The sequence below is a fragment of the Corapipo altera genome, unplaced genomic scaffold (assembly GCF_003945725.1).
Source record: "Corapipo altera isolate COAL_440 unplaced genomic scaffold, ASM394572v1 59, whole genome shotgun sequence".
Classification (NCBI taxonomy): domain Eukaryota; kingdom Metazoa; phylum Chordata; class Aves; order Passeriformes; family Pipridae; genus Corapipo; species Corapipo altera.
In genome coordinates, this window is record NW_020884917.1 from 6,808,660 (window position 1) to 6,828,782 (window position 20,123).

Genomic DNA, 20,123 nt, shown 5'->3' on the forward strand with positions numbered 1-20,123 from the left:
AACTACTCCTCCACAGGGCACAGGGGAACAGGGAATGGAGTTTACGGTCAGGGCATCATACATTGTCTCTGCTGTTCTTTTCTCCTCATGGGAAGGACTCCTCACACTCTTTCCCTGCTCCAGCGTGGGGTCCCTCCCACAAACTTCTCCAATGTGAGTCATTCCCACAGGCTGCAGGTCTTTATGAACTCCTCCAATGTGTGACCCTTCCATGGGGCTCAGTCCCTCAGGAACACACTGCTCCAATGCGGGTCCCACATGGGTCACAAGTCCTGCTTCAGTGTGGGCTCCTCTTTCCCTGGGGACACAGGAGCCTTCCCATGGGGTCAGAGCCTTCTTTGGGCATTCACCTGCTCCAGTATGGGGTCCTCCAGGGGCTGCAGGTGGATTTCTGCTCCACTGTGGACCTCTGTGGGCTGCAGAGGCATAGCCTGCCTCACCATGGTCTTCATCTGCTTTAGCACCAGGTGCACCTCCTCCTCCCCTCCTTCTTCTCTAACCTTGGTGTCTGCAGGGCTGTTTCTCTCCCCTCTCTTCTCTGATGCAATTTCTTTGGCACAGTAACTTTTCCCCCTTCTTAAATCTGTTATCCCAGAGGTTCTACCACTATCACTGATGGGCTTGGCCTTGCCCAGTGGTCTTGAAGCTGACTGGAACTGGCTCTGTCAGACATGGGGAAACTTCTAGCAGCTTCTCAGAGAAGCCACCTCTGTAGCCCTTCCTACCACCAACACCTTGACACGCAAACAAAATACAATATTCTACAGGTAGAAGGATAATTGAAGCCAACAAAGTTTTCAGCCACATACGTAATCAGAATTTTGTAATAAGCACTGGGCAAATAACAGCTTCTTTGGTTCAGTGACTAAACTGAAAAATCAGTATAATGCTTAGCTCTGAGTCAGACACAAGTAAGTGGGTTTTTTGTCTCCTGGCAAAAATGTTCGTGGGGTGGTGGAGAGGAAATGAATGATCAAGGTGGCATTTTCATCTAACTCAAACAAAAGTTGTTATTTTTACCATTTACTTAAAACTGGCTAAAAATGCGAAACATCACCCCGAAGCAAAAATTCTCATTTGGATTTTTTCAGTATCTCTTCAATTTTTGACAATCACTTCTTTTGAATTAGACTTAAGCTCATAAATGCTTTAGCCTGACACAAATACCACTTTACAACTAATAACACTTGCTGTCTTTCTTCTACATTTATTATTGCCTCCAAGTCCCAGGTTTTGAAGTTAAGAACAGTAAAGAAGTTGTTTAGAAGCAGAGAAAAGAATTAATTGTCTAGCGATGGATCAAGTAATGATCATAAGTAATAAAGATTACACTTTTGGACTATGAGTATCTGCGCACCTGCATGTTCCTTTCTGCTTTGGGGTAGGATGCCACACCTTGTCAGAGTCTCTAGCAGGTAAGATACCTGTAGCTGGTATGCTCAAATTGGAAGGTAGTTGTTCTGTGAGGAAGGGATAAGATGCAATTTAAAGGTCACCAATGTCTTTTGAAGAGCCATTTCATATTCTTCCTTCTCTTCAGTCATTCCCTTTGGACATGATCTTGTTTCTCTTTCAGGGCTAAGTGCTACATCAGGAAAAAGAGGCCAGATTGTCACTAGATAGAACATAAATTCATGGAGCTGGGGAGCAAGGAGGACTCTCCTCTTGCTGAAGCAGAGAATTTCTAAACATTATTGCACAGGCAAATTTTCCTAAATGGGCTAAGGATTATAACAGAAGCAAGGTCACAGATCTCCATTCCCTGATTGGTGCAATAGAAGAGCTGACGGTGAAAAATCAAGGAGGAATTTCTGCAATGTTCTATGTAAGTTACACATTCCTACATGCCTCAAGGAACATGAATGTTATCCCTGTGAAGCAATGCAACCATATGTCATCTCTGAGCAGAACTGGATGTAAAGGATCGGAAGTAATGTGAAAAAATGTTCCCCATAAACCCCTCAAAAAACCCTAGTTAAGTTGCCCTCAGTGATTAAGTGTTTTTCTGCCATGTACCTGGATATTCCAAATATTTGCTTAAATCAAGACAAATTGTATTCACAATTTTTCAAATTGTAACATATATTTGTGACTTCATGTGAAATAGAAGCAAAAAGCAATCAAGCATCCTAAAAACTAGGTATCTAGCTCCTATGGCTTGAACAATGGAAAGCAGGCACATGAAAGTCTCAACATGAAAGGAAAACCAGGCACTTTCCATAAGATTTACATACACACCAAAACCTGTCAAGTTGCAAAATCATCTGCATATTTATAAAAGGTACCTTGGGGATGTACCGTTTGCCCCGTCTAGATGCTAGTAATGTACTTTGAATTGAGCTTCAAAGATCACATCACATCATGTTAATCTTCTATTAAAATTGCCATAAATTACATTATTAAAACTGCATAAAACCTTCTTCAGAATGCATTCTTCTATGCAAATTTCAGCTTGCCTCAGGTGCCACTTGCTAAATTAGACACACTCATTTTTTCAAAAGAGCACAAAAAGGATTTTAAAAAGCACAGAAGCTTTTTCACCCTCAAGTTATTCTACACTGCACTACTATGGAACAATTCTTCAGCAGAGGTAAATTATGCTGAAATATGTCTTTTTGGATAGAAAAAACCCTTCATGTTTCAAGCAAGCTTTTCCAGAAGCTAACAGTACAAAACTTTCTGATTTGTAACCTGGGGCAATAATCTCTAATGTAATTCACCTAACAGGCCATAAAAAAGAAGTGAGAAAAGGAAGGAAACTGTCTTTAGAAGTAGTCTTAGACTCCTGTAATTCCAATTTGCCACTGTTGCCAGATTATGACATCTAAGATCAAGAGCGCTATCAAGCAGCAAGGAGAAATACAACGTGTCTGCCTTATTAACTTTTTCTTCTGACAATAATGGAGAGAGCAGCTTATTTTTGGAACAGAATTAGAAATAGCACCATTATTTATATGACCTGAAATTTACCTTTTTACCTTTCTCAAGAACACATAGCCAAATGCTCATAATTTATACGCTTGAGTAACCTGTTTTAAAAAACCACCAGCATTACATGTATTACATAAGCAGGTTTTCATCAGAGTTTTGCTTAGTGTTGATTGCTATGTAGCAGTCTTGGCTAGACTGACACATACAAAAACTGTATCTTGCAGGAGGCTGCAAAGACAGGCAATTCTTAAATGGGTGAGCAGTTTTGCCAAATGAAACTGTGAAGAATCTTGTTAATTCAACTTTGTCTGTATAATTGTGGAGCCACCATCATGGTTTCTTCACACCACTATGTTCCTGTACCAAAGGCATTCTCAGATAACAACATTCTGTGCCAGCTACTCTGCCACTTGATTTTTGGGACAACTGGGACAGAAAGAAATGAAGGCCCCATATTTTAACTTAATAATCAGGGAATTTTTCACTTGCTGGTCAAGGAATGATTTTCAAGAAAAATTAAGACCAAAAGGCAGCTCTACATGTCAGCATAGGTACTGTATAGAACATATAGGAAAGGCTTTTCACTACTGTGAAGCAACAGTATATCTTAACAAAATCAAATAAAGCAAGCTAAAACCTCAATTTCTGGTAAGCCTGTAATACAGTCCACATATTTAAAAGGCTGCATCTTGTATTATATTACATTATTTTATAGTGACTATACTATATTCTACTGTGTTGCACTGCATAGAAGAACGTAGTATTGAAACAAAGACCTGCCAAAACGCAGGATTTCGATTTGACCACGAGGTGGGAGCATTGCTCATCACACATACCCCGGGCACAGGCTTTCATCGTATGCAGCAGCTGTTGAACACGTAAGTATCCTGTATATTTCTGTGCTAAAACGTGCATGTTACCACTGAAATAATAAGTTGCCAGGACAAACACACAAAAAGGGAACCTTTTATTTGTCTATAGTTTGTAGCTGAAAGAGTATATTTGATTGAATAAACTGCATTTTGGTCCCTGGAACAAAGAGTTACACTGAAACCTTTGCATAAACATTGCAGAATCTCTTCCCAGTGAGAAAAAAAAATGAGGAGGTGGTAGAAATACTCTGTGAAAGTGGTAATTATAGAATCATGCAATCAGAATAGTTTGGGTTGGAAGGGACCTTTAAAGGTCATCTAGTAAAACTCCCCTGCAATAAGCAGGGACATCTTCAACTAGGTCAGGTTGCTCAGAGCCCTGTTCAACCTGGCCTTGAAAGTCTCCAGGGATGTAGTATCTACCATCTCACTGAACAAACTGTTCCACTGTTTGCCTACCATCACTGTAAAAATTTCTTCCTTATATCTAGTCTGAAGTGGGGAAGAATAATTTTCTCATTTGTTGTTAGTTTCATGAGCAGGAAAAAAAAGAATTGCAAAAAAAGAAAGGTTGGATTGTAGATAAAAATCATGTCCATGTGACTTCTTACAGTTTCACATGGGAAAATTAAGTTTTCCAAAATGGTTTAATAGTGTTCTATCCCACAGGAAACTTTTGATAAACTACTTGTGCTGATGATGTCCCTGATAGGGCTGTGTCTTTATGTGGGAAATGGCAGCCCCACATTTCTTTTCTTGGAATGGAAAAAAAGGGCAGTACTGAGTAAGAAGCAATATCTCCCACAGAAAAAAAAGCCGGTACTATGAAGATCAGATTAACATGCGGAGACTAACCTATGTTTAAGAGACTTGCACAGGATTTTGAAGCAGTTAAGTCTGAAATCCAAGGCATGCAGCTTGCATAGCCATCCTCAAGCTAGGTTTAATATCATTGGCTTTGGTATGGATAGGCTCAGTGGTACAAAGCTCTGGCTAGATTCATAGTTCATCGCTGTCTCAGCAAGCTTGACTCCCGTTCCTGGAGGCACTGGAAGTATTATTGGATAGCTTCAAGGTAATTGACACAGAAGCTACATTTCACACCTGTGACTACAGTGTAGATGTGCAGTTTCAACGTCTTTGTGTCAATGGATGGATTTTATTATGTGTCCTTGGTCACTAGGTTCCTCATATCAGAATACAAACATATCAGGAAAAACATATCAGAATCACTTTGGCATGTATGTATTCCTATAAGAAGATATTACAATGACTTTCTTTGTATATAATTAAAAAAGCAACTTGGATACAGATCCTACAAAGATTTACTCAAAATATATTCTGAACTTTCTTCTCTGGATGTAGGATGCCTGCGCCACAGGACAGGGTAGCAGACTGATGTCGATTGAGTTCAGGGCTTCAGCTGATGCTAATGGGTAGTGGTGAGAAAGCTTAAGCTCATGTGGTAAATCTACACACACAGGCACCTGTTTAATACAAATACCCCCTGAGCTACATACTGAATAGAGGTTGGAAAACCCAAGAACAGAACAGAGGTTGTAAAATCCAAGTACCCTTGACCCTGAAAAAAGTCCAGGCTGAGTTTCACTCACCAGCAAACTACATGTGGTGAGTGCATTATAGCCATAACCTCAATCTTTTTAACTCCCCAGCTCCATCTTTTTCCCCAGCAGATGGCATGTGAAAGACCATGCACTGGCACCAGAGAAAACATATTTTCGTGTAAACATTTCAGTAGCTTGTAAACAGCTACATATTATCCATGGATCATGTTCCTTTTTCCATATGCCTCACATGGCTGGTAAGGAGATTTGCTCTGGAGTGAGCAATGGACAGAACAAGTTGTGCCGTATTTGGCAAAACAGAAGTGCCACGTGCTTTATTTTCTTAGGTGCATAATTCACAATTTTTCTCTTGATTTTTTTTCAATGAGATCATTATCTATAATCTGCCTCTACAGTGTCTGAATGAAAAACATTCAGCTTACAAATTGTCCTTCTAATGGACTTGCATAGTTACAGTTGCTTATTCACTGTATTCAACTGGTCCCATGATATTAGCCTTTTCCCTAAAGGGATGAGCAGAACTTCCTCTTACAGGAGAAAAAATAACAAATAACAAGTACAAATAACATCAAACAAAGATGAGCAACTTGCAAGCAACCAAATTCACACCCTCTATCTTCAAGTCTGCATGAAATATTCACTTCTTCGTCCTCCAGCCTAACTAAATAGGTGCCCATAATCTTTCTAAGACCTTGACAGTGAAGGTCTTCAAATGTAACCTTGTCCTCAAAGTTAGGGATTCACGGGTCTACTCTCTTGGCTGGGCTGGTGCTCCTGAATACTCTTTAAAAAACGCCACAGTGTTTCTGCATCCACGTGGTCCTGCAAGGGCTGCAGCCTTCCAGCACAGCTGTTGCTCAGCCATCACCCACTGGAGCAGGGAGAACAGTCATTCTGCCCATTAATCCTTCTGGGGTTTTGATAGTTACATACAGAGCTGCACATACTCATGAACATCTGAAGAGTAACATGTTATTTGAGTATTTGTGCTTAATTTCTGCATAACCACACTAAGAGCTGCAAATGGTATTTGTTCAAGACTGTTTTCCTGACAGACATATAACACAACTATGTAAGTAATGTGACCTCTTAACAAAATAACTGAATTCTTCTAAACAATTGCTACTAAGGAGCCTCTTAAGAAAAAGCATATATTTATGTCTGAAATTAATACAAGCTTCCAGATGAAGTTTTCTACATTTTTAATTGAGGTAAAATATTTTCTTCTTATTTGCCACATTTGCTAGAGCAATAGGAATTTAAATATTTCTTAAAAAGAAGCAATAAAAGAAAACATGGTATCATACTAAACTGCAGTACTTACAATGAAGTTGTCTTTCTTGACCATCAAAGCAAAGCACTGTATTACTTACATTTAGGAATAGTTATGATTCAGTGAATTTCACTGAGACAAACACAGAAAATGCTAGAAAACTTGTTTCCATTTAGTTTGCTACCTAATACTTCAGCAATTGCCTTAAGCAATGTGGATTCAGATACTATCTCAGAGCCCTGTGGTACACAGGTGAAGAAGTGCATAAGAGTAAACACATCACAGAATTTAGAGTTATTTTTCCAGTTTGCTGAGGCTGCTAAAAATGTCTGTGAATCTCTACACTAGGCTCAGACTCATTTGAAATTATTCCCAGATGACCATGAAGTCATCCTACGGCTTGGGATTGCTTCAGTTCAACCATGTTTCATCAATTCCCTTTTCAATAGAGGACCTCTATGCTGATATGTTCATTGCTGCTCGCTTCTCACACCACTGGTTTGACAACACTGGGTAAATTCCCCTTCAGACAACTAAGTCAAGAAAGCTTTGTGTTTGTATTGGTGTAGTATAATGTGATCATGTAAAACAGGGACATCTTGTGCAGTATTTTTCTTAGCTCTGTTTTCTTCGTCTCCAATGCAGCCTGTCCTTACAGACAGCAGAATACAGCCCAAAGAAAGTCAGAAGGATAGAATCTCACAAATCCGCATTTCCTACTATGCAACTCTAATAATCCAGGATTTTTCTTTCAGGCACTGCGCAAAAATTGATGGATAAGGCTTACCAGCTCAATTAAATGGTGCTAGGCATTATGTGAAAGGAATGATTTTCCCTCAGAATGCCCTAATGGCTTTTTTTCAAATCTAATGACTGTTTCTCTTAAGTCTGTTTCTGGTTACCACACTTTTTTTTTGTTTTAGAATAAACTACAGATATTTAGGAATCAAAATATTGCATATAAAAATGGGTGACAAAATGCAATAAAACGTTGTCCTTACCATCTGTTTTCTTTGATTCATCCCCCACACTGGACTCATCTCTTTTGTCCAACTTATTGTCTTCCTTTAATTCAGCTAGAAAGAAGCAATAAGAAACACTATAATGATTTTAATGCAGACTGCAGTTTATTAATGCCTATAACTCAATCAAATGGGAACATCCAAAGGAGATACTCCTTAGGAGGAAAAGTCTGAATTCAAAAGGAATAAAGCACCAAAAAAAATTATCCATCTCCTACAGAAAAGCAAGCTTTACAATCTACTTTTAAATGTATTCTAATTTTTAAAACCATTTAAAGTGCACATGCAAACTCTTAATCCCTCTGATTGTATGCAGGCCATTAAAAACCTGAGTATAAACTTAATTTCAAAACCAGGACTCTGAAACATCTATGCTTTTAAGGGACTAAGACCCTGCAAGACTTCATCATAAGTTTCTGTTTTAAAGAACCACCTTAGATATCCTAAACAGGCCTATATAATTTTGTCTTGCTTTCTCTTACCAGATTCTGTTATCCACAGATTCATTTGGGTTGGTCCTTTGATGACTGTATCAGGGAACAATCATCCTAGCATTGATAACTGCCTTTAGAGTCCCTGTAGCAAACCACAAAATCAAGGCCTTTGGCAGAGCAATGGTTGATGCAAAATTAAAACAGTAGCTTGAGCTGGGGGGTATTTTATGAAGCCAGGAAAGTTAACCAGTCATTCTCATTTTCTGTCCTCTATTAGTCATACATCAGACTTTCCTAGACCATCCCTTCATTGAATGTGAATGCTGAATGCAAGATCAAATAAAAAGTAACTTAAAAGGAGAGATGCAGCAGAACAAAGCTATTTCAGTTGCAGTGTCCAAACAGCAGCAAAGAAGGTGTCCTTCTTTCAGACATCCAGTGAAACAAGACCAGTCTGCCCAGATGGGAGCAGGCAGTTTGTCCTTTCCTCATGGAGTAATGGCTGTGAATTTGTAACACACACTTTAACATAAAAAGCTGTAAAAGTCTTGCTTCAGAATTTTGTAAACATGAGGTATGCTACAGGGCTGTATTAAAGTGATGTTTATTCCATTTCTATTCCTGTTTTGATACTTCCCAGTCTTTGGATCAAAATTAAAGGTATTACATGTTAAAGAGGATCTGTTCTGCCTTCAAAATACTTATGGGCAGTGGATATTTATTTTTGGAACAGCTCCAAAAAAAAGAAAAATTGAAAAGAAGCATGGTCTCCCTCTTCCACAATGTGCCCTAACCACTGACATGTTTGTTATTCTTGGATGGCAGTGGATCAATCTCTCTCTCCAATTAAGATCCATCATAGTAGAAAAGAGAAATGGTTTTCAAATATTTAAATATTTAACAAGATGGGAAAAAAGCATGTTCTGTTCAGCTTTTATACAAAACTTTTCAGGTTTTTCTTCCTAAACTCACTGTATGTGTGAGAGAAAAAAATGAAATCAAGATGATACAGGACAAGAAGCACCCTCCTCAGCTGATCACACTGACACTGACTTGGGGTACTTGATCAGAGAGGTATGAGCAGATCCAAACAGGGTTTAGGTGTCTGTTTGATAAAGGTGGCCTTAAAAAAAAAAAAAGGATACTATCTTAGGAAATGAAATAAAAATGTACCTAGCAAAGCACAAAAGTCTTCTTGCATTTCCTCCACCATCATACAGATGATGATAATGATGAGATAATAATGGTTTCTAACCATTGCATAAAGAAGTTGTTTGACCCTAACTGTGTGCAGGAAAAGATGCTGAACATCTACACACACATTATTTCACAGTTCAGTCTCTCAGAGAAAGAACACAGGCAGTGAATGACAGAGAGACTTTAAACTCACCTGACACACAATTTCTGAACTTTCATTGAATATTATGAATAGGAGACTTTTGAGTATTGTAATATCTACCCTGCCATAGTGCCAGCAGCAGAGCAGAATGATAATCATAATGATCTTTCTGAAAGGGATTAAAGAAACAGAGATATTAACATAAGGGAAGCTGTGCTGAATCCAGAGATACGAATGTGAAAATCTCATCAGTCTCCAAAGACTCTGCAGTGATTGTACCTCCTGAAGGTACATAATCCCATAAATTAAGGAGCAGAATTTCTTTTCCTGAGGAAGATGCTAATTTTCAGAAATCACTATAATTCCTTTCAAAGCACTTTTGACACCTGCAGCCGAGAAGCATTGCAGAAAAAGGTACTATTAAAATCACTAGAGAACACTTAATCCCCATACTGTTAGAAGCATGTAAAACAAAGGATTTCAAAATAAATGTTTGATGTAGTCCAACTGGAATTTCGTAAGTCCCTAACATTTTTGATTTCCTGCTGGGCCCATTCCTATTCACCCATGTAACACTGAAGAAAAATCACAAAGAGCATGACAGCTCTGATTCCCACAGTCCTTCCAATCTAGAAAAACCCTAATGATGAAGGAATTAATGGGAAAGGCAAGCAACCATGAAAATAGTATCAGGAATGCTTTAAATAGAATTTCTGCATCTCCTGCCATCTAAACTTACTGCTTGAACCTGGGACTTTCAAAGCCTGTATGCTCACTCGGTCTTTTTCTAAGACAAAGTTTCTAAGTGTCTTTTTTGCTAGTTTTGCACTGCCTGATACTAGCCAAGTTTGTGACAAGTCAATGTGCCTGTACTGCCATTTTTTGATACTGGCTTCAGGGAACAACAGTGAAACAACCTAGAGATAACTGATCTGTTCTCATGGGTATATGTCATGGGTTAAGACTGCCCCCCCCGAGAGTCAGGGTCTCAGAGGTGGTTGGGTGCCAGGTCAGTGTTCCCTGGAGAGCCAACCACCACTCGTCTTGTTCGCTTCTGCTAAAAATCATATATACACAGCACTGGAAGCTGTTCGCAGTTTTTCTATTGGTGTCTGCTGTGTGTAGGTGTAGAAGGCCAGGGGGTGGCTGGGCTCCTTCTTCCCCCCTCCAGGAGGGAGCGGGGAGCCCTGCGGCCCCCCCAGCTCTGCCTAGGCCAGAGTTAGAGACAGCATTGAAGTGAGTGTTTGTGAGGGATGTGACTCACAAACAACTGGTAAGTGAGAGAGAGAGAGAGAGAGGCAGGCCTTGCAGCTAGGCCCTCTTCTTCCCCCGCCCCTTTGCAGCCAGGCTGCAGAAGGGGGCTGTTTTTCCCTCTCACTGTTTAGTGGGAGTGGATGCAAGGCTCAGCATTGAAGCAAAGCCAAGTGGACGGGCTGATAACGAAACAGCTCGAAGCCAGGGAAAGGAATTCCAGGTGAAACTGGAGACGGGTCAAAGGGCTCGGGAGTTGCCCTGCTGAGGTTTGACTGGGGGGAGCTGAAAACTGACTTAGAGGACAGTACCTTGATAAGCTACACTACAGCAGCCTACAGAACGGAGGTATGAGACCGAGAGGGAGAGATCACACAGCAGAAATGACACAGGACAAAGGAGAAAGGACTCAAAGCTACCTTCTTAGACTTAATGAAGAAGAAAGAACTGCAGCAAACAGCTGAAGGTTGGTAGAGAGTGTTCAGGGGCCCCGAACACTCCCATGAGAGAGAGACTGGTTACTTATCAGCCTGAAAAGGCTTTTTCCTGGACTAAAGTTAAAAGGATAAGCTTTGAAGGGACTGATAGAAGTGTAATGCTATATATATAGCTGCTTTTAGTTTGTACAGTATATTTATTTGTGTAAATAAATGTAAATACTTCCCCCTTCCCCTACAGAAGCCTCTGGCCTGAAATGTTTCTCATCGGTGTTGGGATAAATTGTGGGAAGGGGTGAGAAAGCCTGGAAATTGGATTTTAGATTTCTAATGTGGCTCAAACTGCCACATTTTTTTTAATGTTTAATGGAATTTTCAAACATTTTTATCATCTTTTTTGGGTGAAGAATGAGATTCTTATTTTAACTCAGTTCTATAGCAAGTTAAAAACAATGGAATAAAATTTCTGTCAAACCCTCCCTCCCCCAAAAAAATGAAGGCTTGTGACTATCCTTATTAAAAGAAAACTGAGCAAAAGAAGGATAGATAAAATAAATTCTAAAAAAAGAGAGGAGAAAAATCCTCTGCCTGAAAACATATTTATATCTGAGACTCAAATCAAAGATGCCTTTAATTGGCTTTAAAATGAGTTTATAAGCCAACTTTGGATTCTCCTCTGTTCTCTTCTCCACCCAAACAATGATGTTCTTTGAAACAAGAATATTTGTTTCAGCTTTCGAAACTCTGTATCATAACAGGTTGCTTCATTTCCATGAGATAAATATTTTTTCCTTTCCTCTAAAAGTTCCCAGGCAGACATGAGTGCAATCACACAGCACCTTCAGGATGGACAAGGGATTAGACCCAGCCAGCATGGGTTTAGGAGGGGCAGGTCCTGTCTGACCAACCTGATCTCTTTTTACGATCAGGTGACCCACCTGGTGGATGAGGGGAAGGCTGTGGATGTGGTCTATCTAGACTTCAGCAAGGCCTTTGACACTCTCTCCCATAATATACTCCTGGAAAAGCTGGTAGCCCATGGCTTGGACAAGTGCATCCTTTCCTGGATTAGGAGCTGGCTGGAGGGTCGGGGCCAGAGAGTGCTGGTGAATGGAGCTGCATCCAGCTGGCGGCCAGTCACTAGTGGTGTTCCCCAGGGGTCTGTGTTGGGTCCAGTCCTGTTTAACATCTTTATTGATGATTTAGATGAGGGGATTGAGTCCATCATCAGCAAATTTGCTGATGACACCAAATTGGGAGGGAGTGTCGACCTGCTGGAAGGCAGGAGGGCTCTGCAGAGGGATCTGGATAGACTTGAAAGATGGGCTGATTCCAATGGGATGAAGTTCAATAAAGCCAAGTGCCGGGTCCTGCACTTTGGCCACAACAACCCCATGCAGCGCTACAGGCTGGGCACAGAGTGGCTGGAAAGCAGCCAGGCAGAAAGGGACCTGGGGGTACTAATTGACAGGAAGCTCAACATGAACCAACAGTGTGCCCAGGTGGCCAAGAATGCCAACGGGATCTTGTCCTGCATCAAAAATAGCGTGGCCAGCAGGACCAGGGAAGTGATCCTTCCCCTGTACTCTGCGTTGGTGAGGCCACACCTTGAGTATTGTGTTCAGTTCTGGGCCCCTCAGTTCAGAAAGGATATTGAGGTGCTGGAGCGGGTCCAGAGAAGAGCAACAAGGCTGGTGAAGGGACTGGAGCATAAGTCCTATGGGGAGAGGCTGAGGAAGCTGGGGTTGTTTAGCCTGGAGAAGAGGAGGCTCAGAGGTGACCTCATCACCATCTATAACTACCTGAAGGGAAGTTCTAGCCAGGTGGGGGTTGGTCTCTTCTCTCAGGCACTCAGCAATAGGACAAGGGGGCACGGGCTTAAGGTCCACCAGGGGAAATTTAAGTTGGATATCAGGAGAAAATTCTTTACAGAGAGAGTAATCAGGCATTGGAATGGGCTGCCCAGAGAGGTGGTGGATTCACCATCCCTGGAGATTTTTAAACACAGATTGGACGTGGCACTGAGTGCCATGATCTAGTAAATGGACTGGATTTGGACCAAGGGTTGGACTCGATGATCTCGGAGGTCTTTTCCAACCCAACCGATTCTATGATTCTATTCTATGATGAACCCATCTTCTATTGAAAAATGCTACTCAGAAGTTAACATACAGTTTCTGATTTCCATATGTAAGTGACTATGCCTACACACAGGAAGAGACTCTGGCCCCAGAACATCCCTTTTCAGGATACCACGTTCCCCCATCACTAAGGTGAGATACTGGTTTTAGGGTTCGATTTATGTTTCAGTGGAAGGAGAGAACTCACCATTCTGGACATGCTGTTTCTCTTCTCCCACTGTGTGATGAGAGTCTGTTCCCTTATCTGTCCTAGGTATGTTTTTCCCTTGAGAGGCTTTCTGTTTGTTCATGCCCCTTTGCTGAGTCTCATTTACAGAATTTTTACTGGAATCTGTGCTTTTGTTTTCCCCAGGATTTGGTTCTTTGCTGTTCTCTGTATTTGTTGCTGTGGTATCTTCAGCTGGCTTCTCACCCTTTTCGCTTTCCTTTTCATCTGTTCCCTGATAGGCATTTTCCTCTGCTTCTTTCTCATCTTTTTCTTCTGCATCTTCAGCAAAGAGAGAAGCAAAACAAGGAAAGAAATCACAACTATCAGTCAATTTGACAACTCACATCTAAATCTACTTCAGTATTTCACATGCAAACAGCTTTTACTTAAAAAAAAGTAGGAAATGACCTGACAACAGAAAAAGAGCACAGAAGAACATTTAACAAAGTATTCTGAAAACAATATGCCAGGCTGGCCTAAATGTATATTATGTGTGTGTCCTTTTTTTACCATATAAAGTTCACCTTTGAAAAAGTGGTTCCACAAAATTCTTAAAAGGCAAAAAGAGATATTAGCTACTGATGGCTCTAGGGGTGCCAAAGCTATTTTCATTTTTGACAAACAAGAGTCAAAGAGCATTTAGTCCCACATTGTACCAGGTAACTCTAAGCACATAAAGTCTTGGTTCCTTGATATCTACTTTTTCTCCCTCTTGTTCCAGCTTGCTTCCAATGCCAGCTTCTTTGTCTCTTCCCTTCCACTTAGAGTTATCCTTTCTTTATGGTTCCATCCTTTCCTGGCAGACTAATACATTGCTACTAGTGCTTGCCATGCCATCCCCAAAAGTTTTACAGTCATTCACAAATATACAAAGGTATAAATTCAAAAGTGAATGTTGAACAACAGCAGTACCTCAAAATAATGTAATTCGATTAAAAAAAAAATTCACAAAGAAGCCGTTTTCCTCCATCCAAGATATTATTCTTGTTCTCGTCCAAACATTAGGTACTTATGTAACACTTACTTGTAAGACGGGTTGCAAATTACTTTTGCTCCAGGTATAGAGACCACTACATTTCTAGCCCAGGTCAGGTACAGCACTCCCCAACAGACTCAGCTGCAAGGGCTTTGTTTGGCTTCCTGCATCCCACTGAAAAGCAGAACACAACCATAGTCCCTCAAGACAGCCCTCAAACTAATAAACCTGACTGGGTGTGCACAAACTCTGGGCAGAGAATCCATAATTTTCTTCCCCTTTTGCATGATCAATAGAGACTTAATCTGCAAAAGCAGATGAGTAGTTCAGCACATACTCAATTTGGAACCTGTGAGCTTATGCAGCTTCAGATCATAACTGAATCTATACTGAGTCTAGCACAGAGATGTAACCAACCTATTATTGGGTTGACAATATTCAGGCCTACTCCTTATGACCCCATCAAGCAATGATTTTAATCGTGATAAGAATCCACAGATGTATCTCTTATTTTCTGAGAGACTATATAAGCTGACAAACAGAGGAGCAGATCCTATAAAACGCTGAGTGAAGTCTACCTCAGTCCTAGGGAAGTATTCTTGACATGTATAAGGAAGATGTTTTGTTCCTTACAGGAGCAGGATCTTGGCCAGTATGTAAAAATTACATTGTCAAATACTTCTTATGAGTGAATCAGAATCAATTTTAAGAAAAATGTACCAATGAGGTACAAAAGTGGAAAGCTGTCCTTATAAGAAATGCCAATGTGCATTTCCCTTGTCAGCAGCTACATAAAGTAAACAAATTTTTAAATTAATAAATTATGGTTCACACAAAAACATAATTCAGTCTTCCTCACTCCACTAATCATTCCTGAAATCTGTGCTAGCTAAGCTATACATATTGATATTTTTTCTGGAGTCTCATAGATTTCACAGAATATTTTGAGTTGGAAGGGACCCACAAGGATCATCAAGTCCAACTCTTCAGTGAATGGGCTGCACAGGGATCAAACCTGTGACCCTGGTGTTATTAGCACCATGTTCTAACCAACTGAGCTAATCTCAGAGTCCCATCGCATACAGAAGGATTCCTCTCATTTGAGGATCTGAAAAAAGTTACGTTTTGCACCTGAGCCGCAGGAGAGAAATTTGTCTCAGGAGACTACAATACCATTGGATGAGCGCCTCTTGTCAAAAGCAGTGTTAGAAAATACTTTATCTAAATAGTGCTTTGCACATCAGGGTGTTTGTTTTGTAGCTATTTAATGATTATTAAATTTAAATAGCTATTTTTAGTTATTTAATGATGATCTTTTAAGTAAAAAAGATCAGTAATAAGCCCACTTATTTTGCCTACACAGTATGAGAAATTTTCTATAAATACCACACTTAGGATAAAAACTGCTCACTGAGGCTTCTAAGAGTAATGCCATTACCAACGGGAATAGCGTATTGTACAAATAATTTAATAATAATATTAGCTGCAAAAGTAACAATAATAGATTCCTTCCCTTCTGATCCTCAACTGCTATTTGCTGTCAACTAACAGGCAATGTTGTATTCTCTTAGTCGTAACTGTTTTTATTGGCAGTGCATCTTGACAATGGTTAGGAAAGGGTCAGCAATTTCAGTCCCTGCTGAGTGGCAGGCCTTGCTGCATAAGACTAAGGACAAGGCAGATGGACCTAGAGTGCAGAAAATTTCTGCAAGTCAGGAGCAAGACAGCAGCTGAGCAAAGATACTGATGAAAGTGCTCAGGAGTCCAAGAACATAGAAAGGTATGCTGAGCCATATGTTTGTATAACTCTTCCAGGATTAAAAAAATATGTATATTTGCACTGCTAAACACACCTAGAAACATTAAAATCAAACTGTTTCCATTTACATGAAATAAAACAACTCCATTAAAATAGGGTTTGAGTAATAACCATTCAGATCACAGAATAAATTGCATTCCAGTTTCATAAAGAAAAAAAAAACAGTTGAAACATTCCTCCTTTTTTGGTTCCAAAATCACCTGAGGGGTCAAGGAGACCTTGGGCAATCATCCAGCCCCTGGAGGTAAGGGGCAGTTATAACTAAATTGTTCTCAAAAGATGGCTCTCATTATTTCCAAAAGAACTCCAATAACAGAGATTTGCTAATGTCTAACTTATTAGACATTATAATAACATTTATAATAACCTGACAATTTTTTTCTCCTCTTAACAGCCCAGGGTATTTGAATAAAACAATAGTTCCCTTATTTTTCAGCTGAAGTAGTCTTCAAAAAAATGCTTTCAGCTATACACCTATAATGCTTTCACCTATAGACAAGTTATCATAATTTGCATTGCTGTACTCTGACTTGTCTACAATTGGTCCATATGTTTCCTGAACCGCAGTGGCCAAAACTAGGCACAGCAGGGCTTTGAGGGCCTTGTTACTGCTGGAAAGATGAGAAGAATGCCAGAGGAGTCTCACTAAAGTGTGTTGGGGTTTTTTTTTAGTGTGTGTGTTTGGGTTGGGTCAGGTTTGGGTTTTTTTCAGTGGTGGGGGGATGTTGGTTGTGATTTTTTTTCAATTGCATCAGAGTATTGAACCCTGGTCAACATTTAACCAACACAAAGCTCATATTCTTCTGAAATATTTACAGTCTCTCCCAGATTGATGACATCACAAGCATTTGCAGCATAGCTTCCAATTAATTTTCCAAGTTATCACCAGAAATATGAAACCAGTTATGAATTCAGAATATTCTGTCCTGAAATATTATCCATGCCTCTTTCAACCTTAACAATGAACTACTGATAACCTATATCTACAAATACTGTTCCAGCTATTTTTGCACCACCCTGAGTCTGATTCATGGCTTTAGGGGAACTCCCTCACAACTTTTTTCCCTCCCATTGTCCACATCCTCTTCATTAGGTTCATGGCTGGGCTTCGCGAACGAAGATTTGGGAAGGTTTTATCCACATTTGTTACAGGTACGTTGGTGACTTATGAGGCCAATACGTGACAGACATATCCGATTGCAAAAGGATTAGGTTCACTTACATAAGAAATATAAGGTACTCTTAAGAAGTGTATAAGACACCCTTAAGAAGAGTATAAGGTACTCTTAAGAAGAGCATATAAGGCAAGTATAAGGCACAGACGAGTCACAATATTCCTGTCCTTCTGAATACAGTGTAGGTTGTTGAACTCAAAAAGCAGATTCTCTCGAACTAACAGTGCTTACTTGGAGAAAAATCTGATTGAAGAAGAGCTTGAAGAAGAAGAGATCAAAAGAATTTTTATTCTTTTGCTAAGAAGCTTGGCTGTTACCTTTGGTGGCTTGCGCTTTCCATTTCTCCCTGTTCTGCTGCACCACCTCAGTCCAGGTGGCTTTAAAACATTTGAAGTCCACAGTGAGTATGGAGCAGTTAAGTGAGGCACTTCCTTCGGACCCAGTGCTCTTGACACTTGATCTTTTAACTTCGGAGGGACTAATGTTATTTAGGCTGGGGCACAATATCACAAAACACAGAAGAAATCAGTATCCTGTACACTCAAATACAACTATAAAGAAATAACAGCTGTAAGTCAGATAACAGAGTCACCCAGGAAAAATTAACCTTGAATCCCTTATCCTTCGCTTCTCTCCTGTCCCAACCCAGGCCAATCAATGTTAAAGCAAAGAGCACAACCAAGCCATTGTTAGAAATAAAAGGCAGCTTTTCTCTGACTATTTTTTGGTATCCATGGTCACTAAGAAATAGAATCAGTCAAAGTGCTGTCACTACTTTTGTTGTACACCTCCACTCCCTAAATATTATTGGAGAGTCAGACAATTCTAGAAATAAAATATGTCAGAGGAGGAGTCTCCTAAAATTCACTGAGGCACAACACAGGAAACCCATCTCTGTCCAGGACTTGGTGACCTCAGATGAGGCTGAAATCAGGCACTTGTTTCGGTTACAGATTCTACAGTTGTCTTTCAAGGATGGATGCTTCATTGTGCACATTTTAATAAAGGCAACAAGGTTACCGATAAAGAAAGATATAACTGCCTGCTCCTTGTTCACCCAAGAGTAAAGAAGTCACCTGGGAGAGGGAACCCTGAGGGTAGCCCTACTTTAGGGAGCACTAGCCATGAGGCATTTGAATCCCAAAACATGCCCTGTCAATAAACTACTAAAAGAGCGGTACCTCTATAATACAGTTTGAATGGGCCAAGACTTCCTACACCTGAACTCCAGGTGAATTCTGGCGGTTCTTTACACATTTGCATAACAATACTGTCACAAGAGTGTGCTTATACTTTCCAGTCATCACTTTTGTTTCAATCCCATTTATACTTCTAGATGTGAAGAAATGAGGGCCTCCAAATGACCTTCTCTCTGACATTAGTGACTGAGAGAGCACTGAAGTGTACCCGATTGCATGGCTACAACCATTTGTGCTCACTGCCTTTGGAGGTATGACTCAGGTTCATGCCACCCTACCTCTTTGCCCTCCCCTGGGCACAAAGCCACCTCACAAGATGAGCTGTAGTGTTGGCAATGCGGATATGGAAAACATATACTGTAGGGGAGGAAAACAGAGGAGTTGAGTGCAATAGCAGCATGTGCAGAGTGAAGGGGAAGGTGCAAGGTTATTCACCTGGAGCGCCTGAATCCGGACATGCCAGGGTGGGAAGCTTCATTGATGAGTGGAGTCACAATCTTCTCTGTCATGTCAGTCAGCACAGTAAAAGTGGGTTCCACAATGAAATCAATGAAACCTGAGCAGAAATACAAGGAGAGCCGGGCAGGCAAGAGGAGGATTTATGCAGAGTCCCTGCTTCAGTGAATACAGACAAGCACACTGTAGATGACAGTGTAAAATATTATACTTGAAAGAGAGATAGGCAAATGAAAAAAAGAGGAAATTGAGTTATATATTAATCCCTGGCCGAAGAGGCTGGATACAGCATGCAATAAAAGATACCTACTTAAATACTGGCAAGAAACTGTGGCAAATCACGACATCAAAAGATTCATCAAGACTTGTTTTATATGAGGAGTAGTGTGATATTGAAGTCAAATTTCTAGCAGATTTGGATAAAATCCAGTTTCAAAGAAGAATTCTTTAAAAGCAGAAAATAAATATAACAGTAATAATACCAGTAAGTTTTGCTGGTGTGGAGTTACACACGAACGTCCTTTACTGCGCATCAGCATTCACGTTGCTGTGAATACTCTCTCCTCAGTGCTTGGCCAGCTTTTTCTTGTTGATAAGAAAACAGATTTAGATGCTTTCCCCACATTTTTAAAACAAGTAAAGGAAAAAAATAAAGGGCCAAATAATTTCTACTTCATCATACAGCTTGACAGAGATGAATATGGCTCTGATCTGAATGTTGGGAGAGCAGACTGAAGGGCCTTGTGGCCATAAGCTCATGGGATGGATGAAAATCCAAGATCCATGGACAAAATGTGAGAGTGAGGAGCTTACAGTACCTTACACATTTTCCTAAATTCCTTTATCACTTCAGTTAGCAAATTTCTTAGTGTTGCAGGTAGCCAAGAAAACAATTATATCCTTAATCTCTCATAAGGCATATTGGGATCCAGGTTACAATTACTGTTGCCAGATGTTTTTTGGTAATGTTATTACTATTACAAATCCCTACTTTTACAATTTTC

General features: G+C 40.2%; 1 protein-coding gene across 10 annotated transcripts in view; it reads right to left on the reverse strand.

Moving 5' to 3' along the window:
• The window catches only part of PDE1C (phosphodiesterase 1C), a 196,611-nt gene that overhangs the window by 25,547 nt on the left and 150,941 nt on the right, over positions 1–20,123 (reverse strand). For 5 of the 10 annotated variants that reach the window (XM_027655951.1, XM_027655953.1, XM_027655948.1 and 2 more), the window contains 4 exons: positions 19,099–19,219; positions 17,782–17,957; positions 13,474–13,773; positions 7,664–7,738 (listed from right to left, as the gene is read on the reverse strand). In XM_027655951.1, the coding sequence (XP_027511752.1) occupies positions 7,664–7,738; positions 13,474–13,773; positions 17,782–17,957; positions 19,099–19,219 (672 nt within the window). The remainder of the gene's footprint in view (positions 1–7,663; positions 7,739–13,473; positions 13,774–17,781; positions 17,958–19,098; positions 19,220–20,123) is intronic. The other 5 variants (XM_027655952.1, XM_027655949.1, XM_027655957.1 and 2 more) reach the window with 4 other exon arrangements.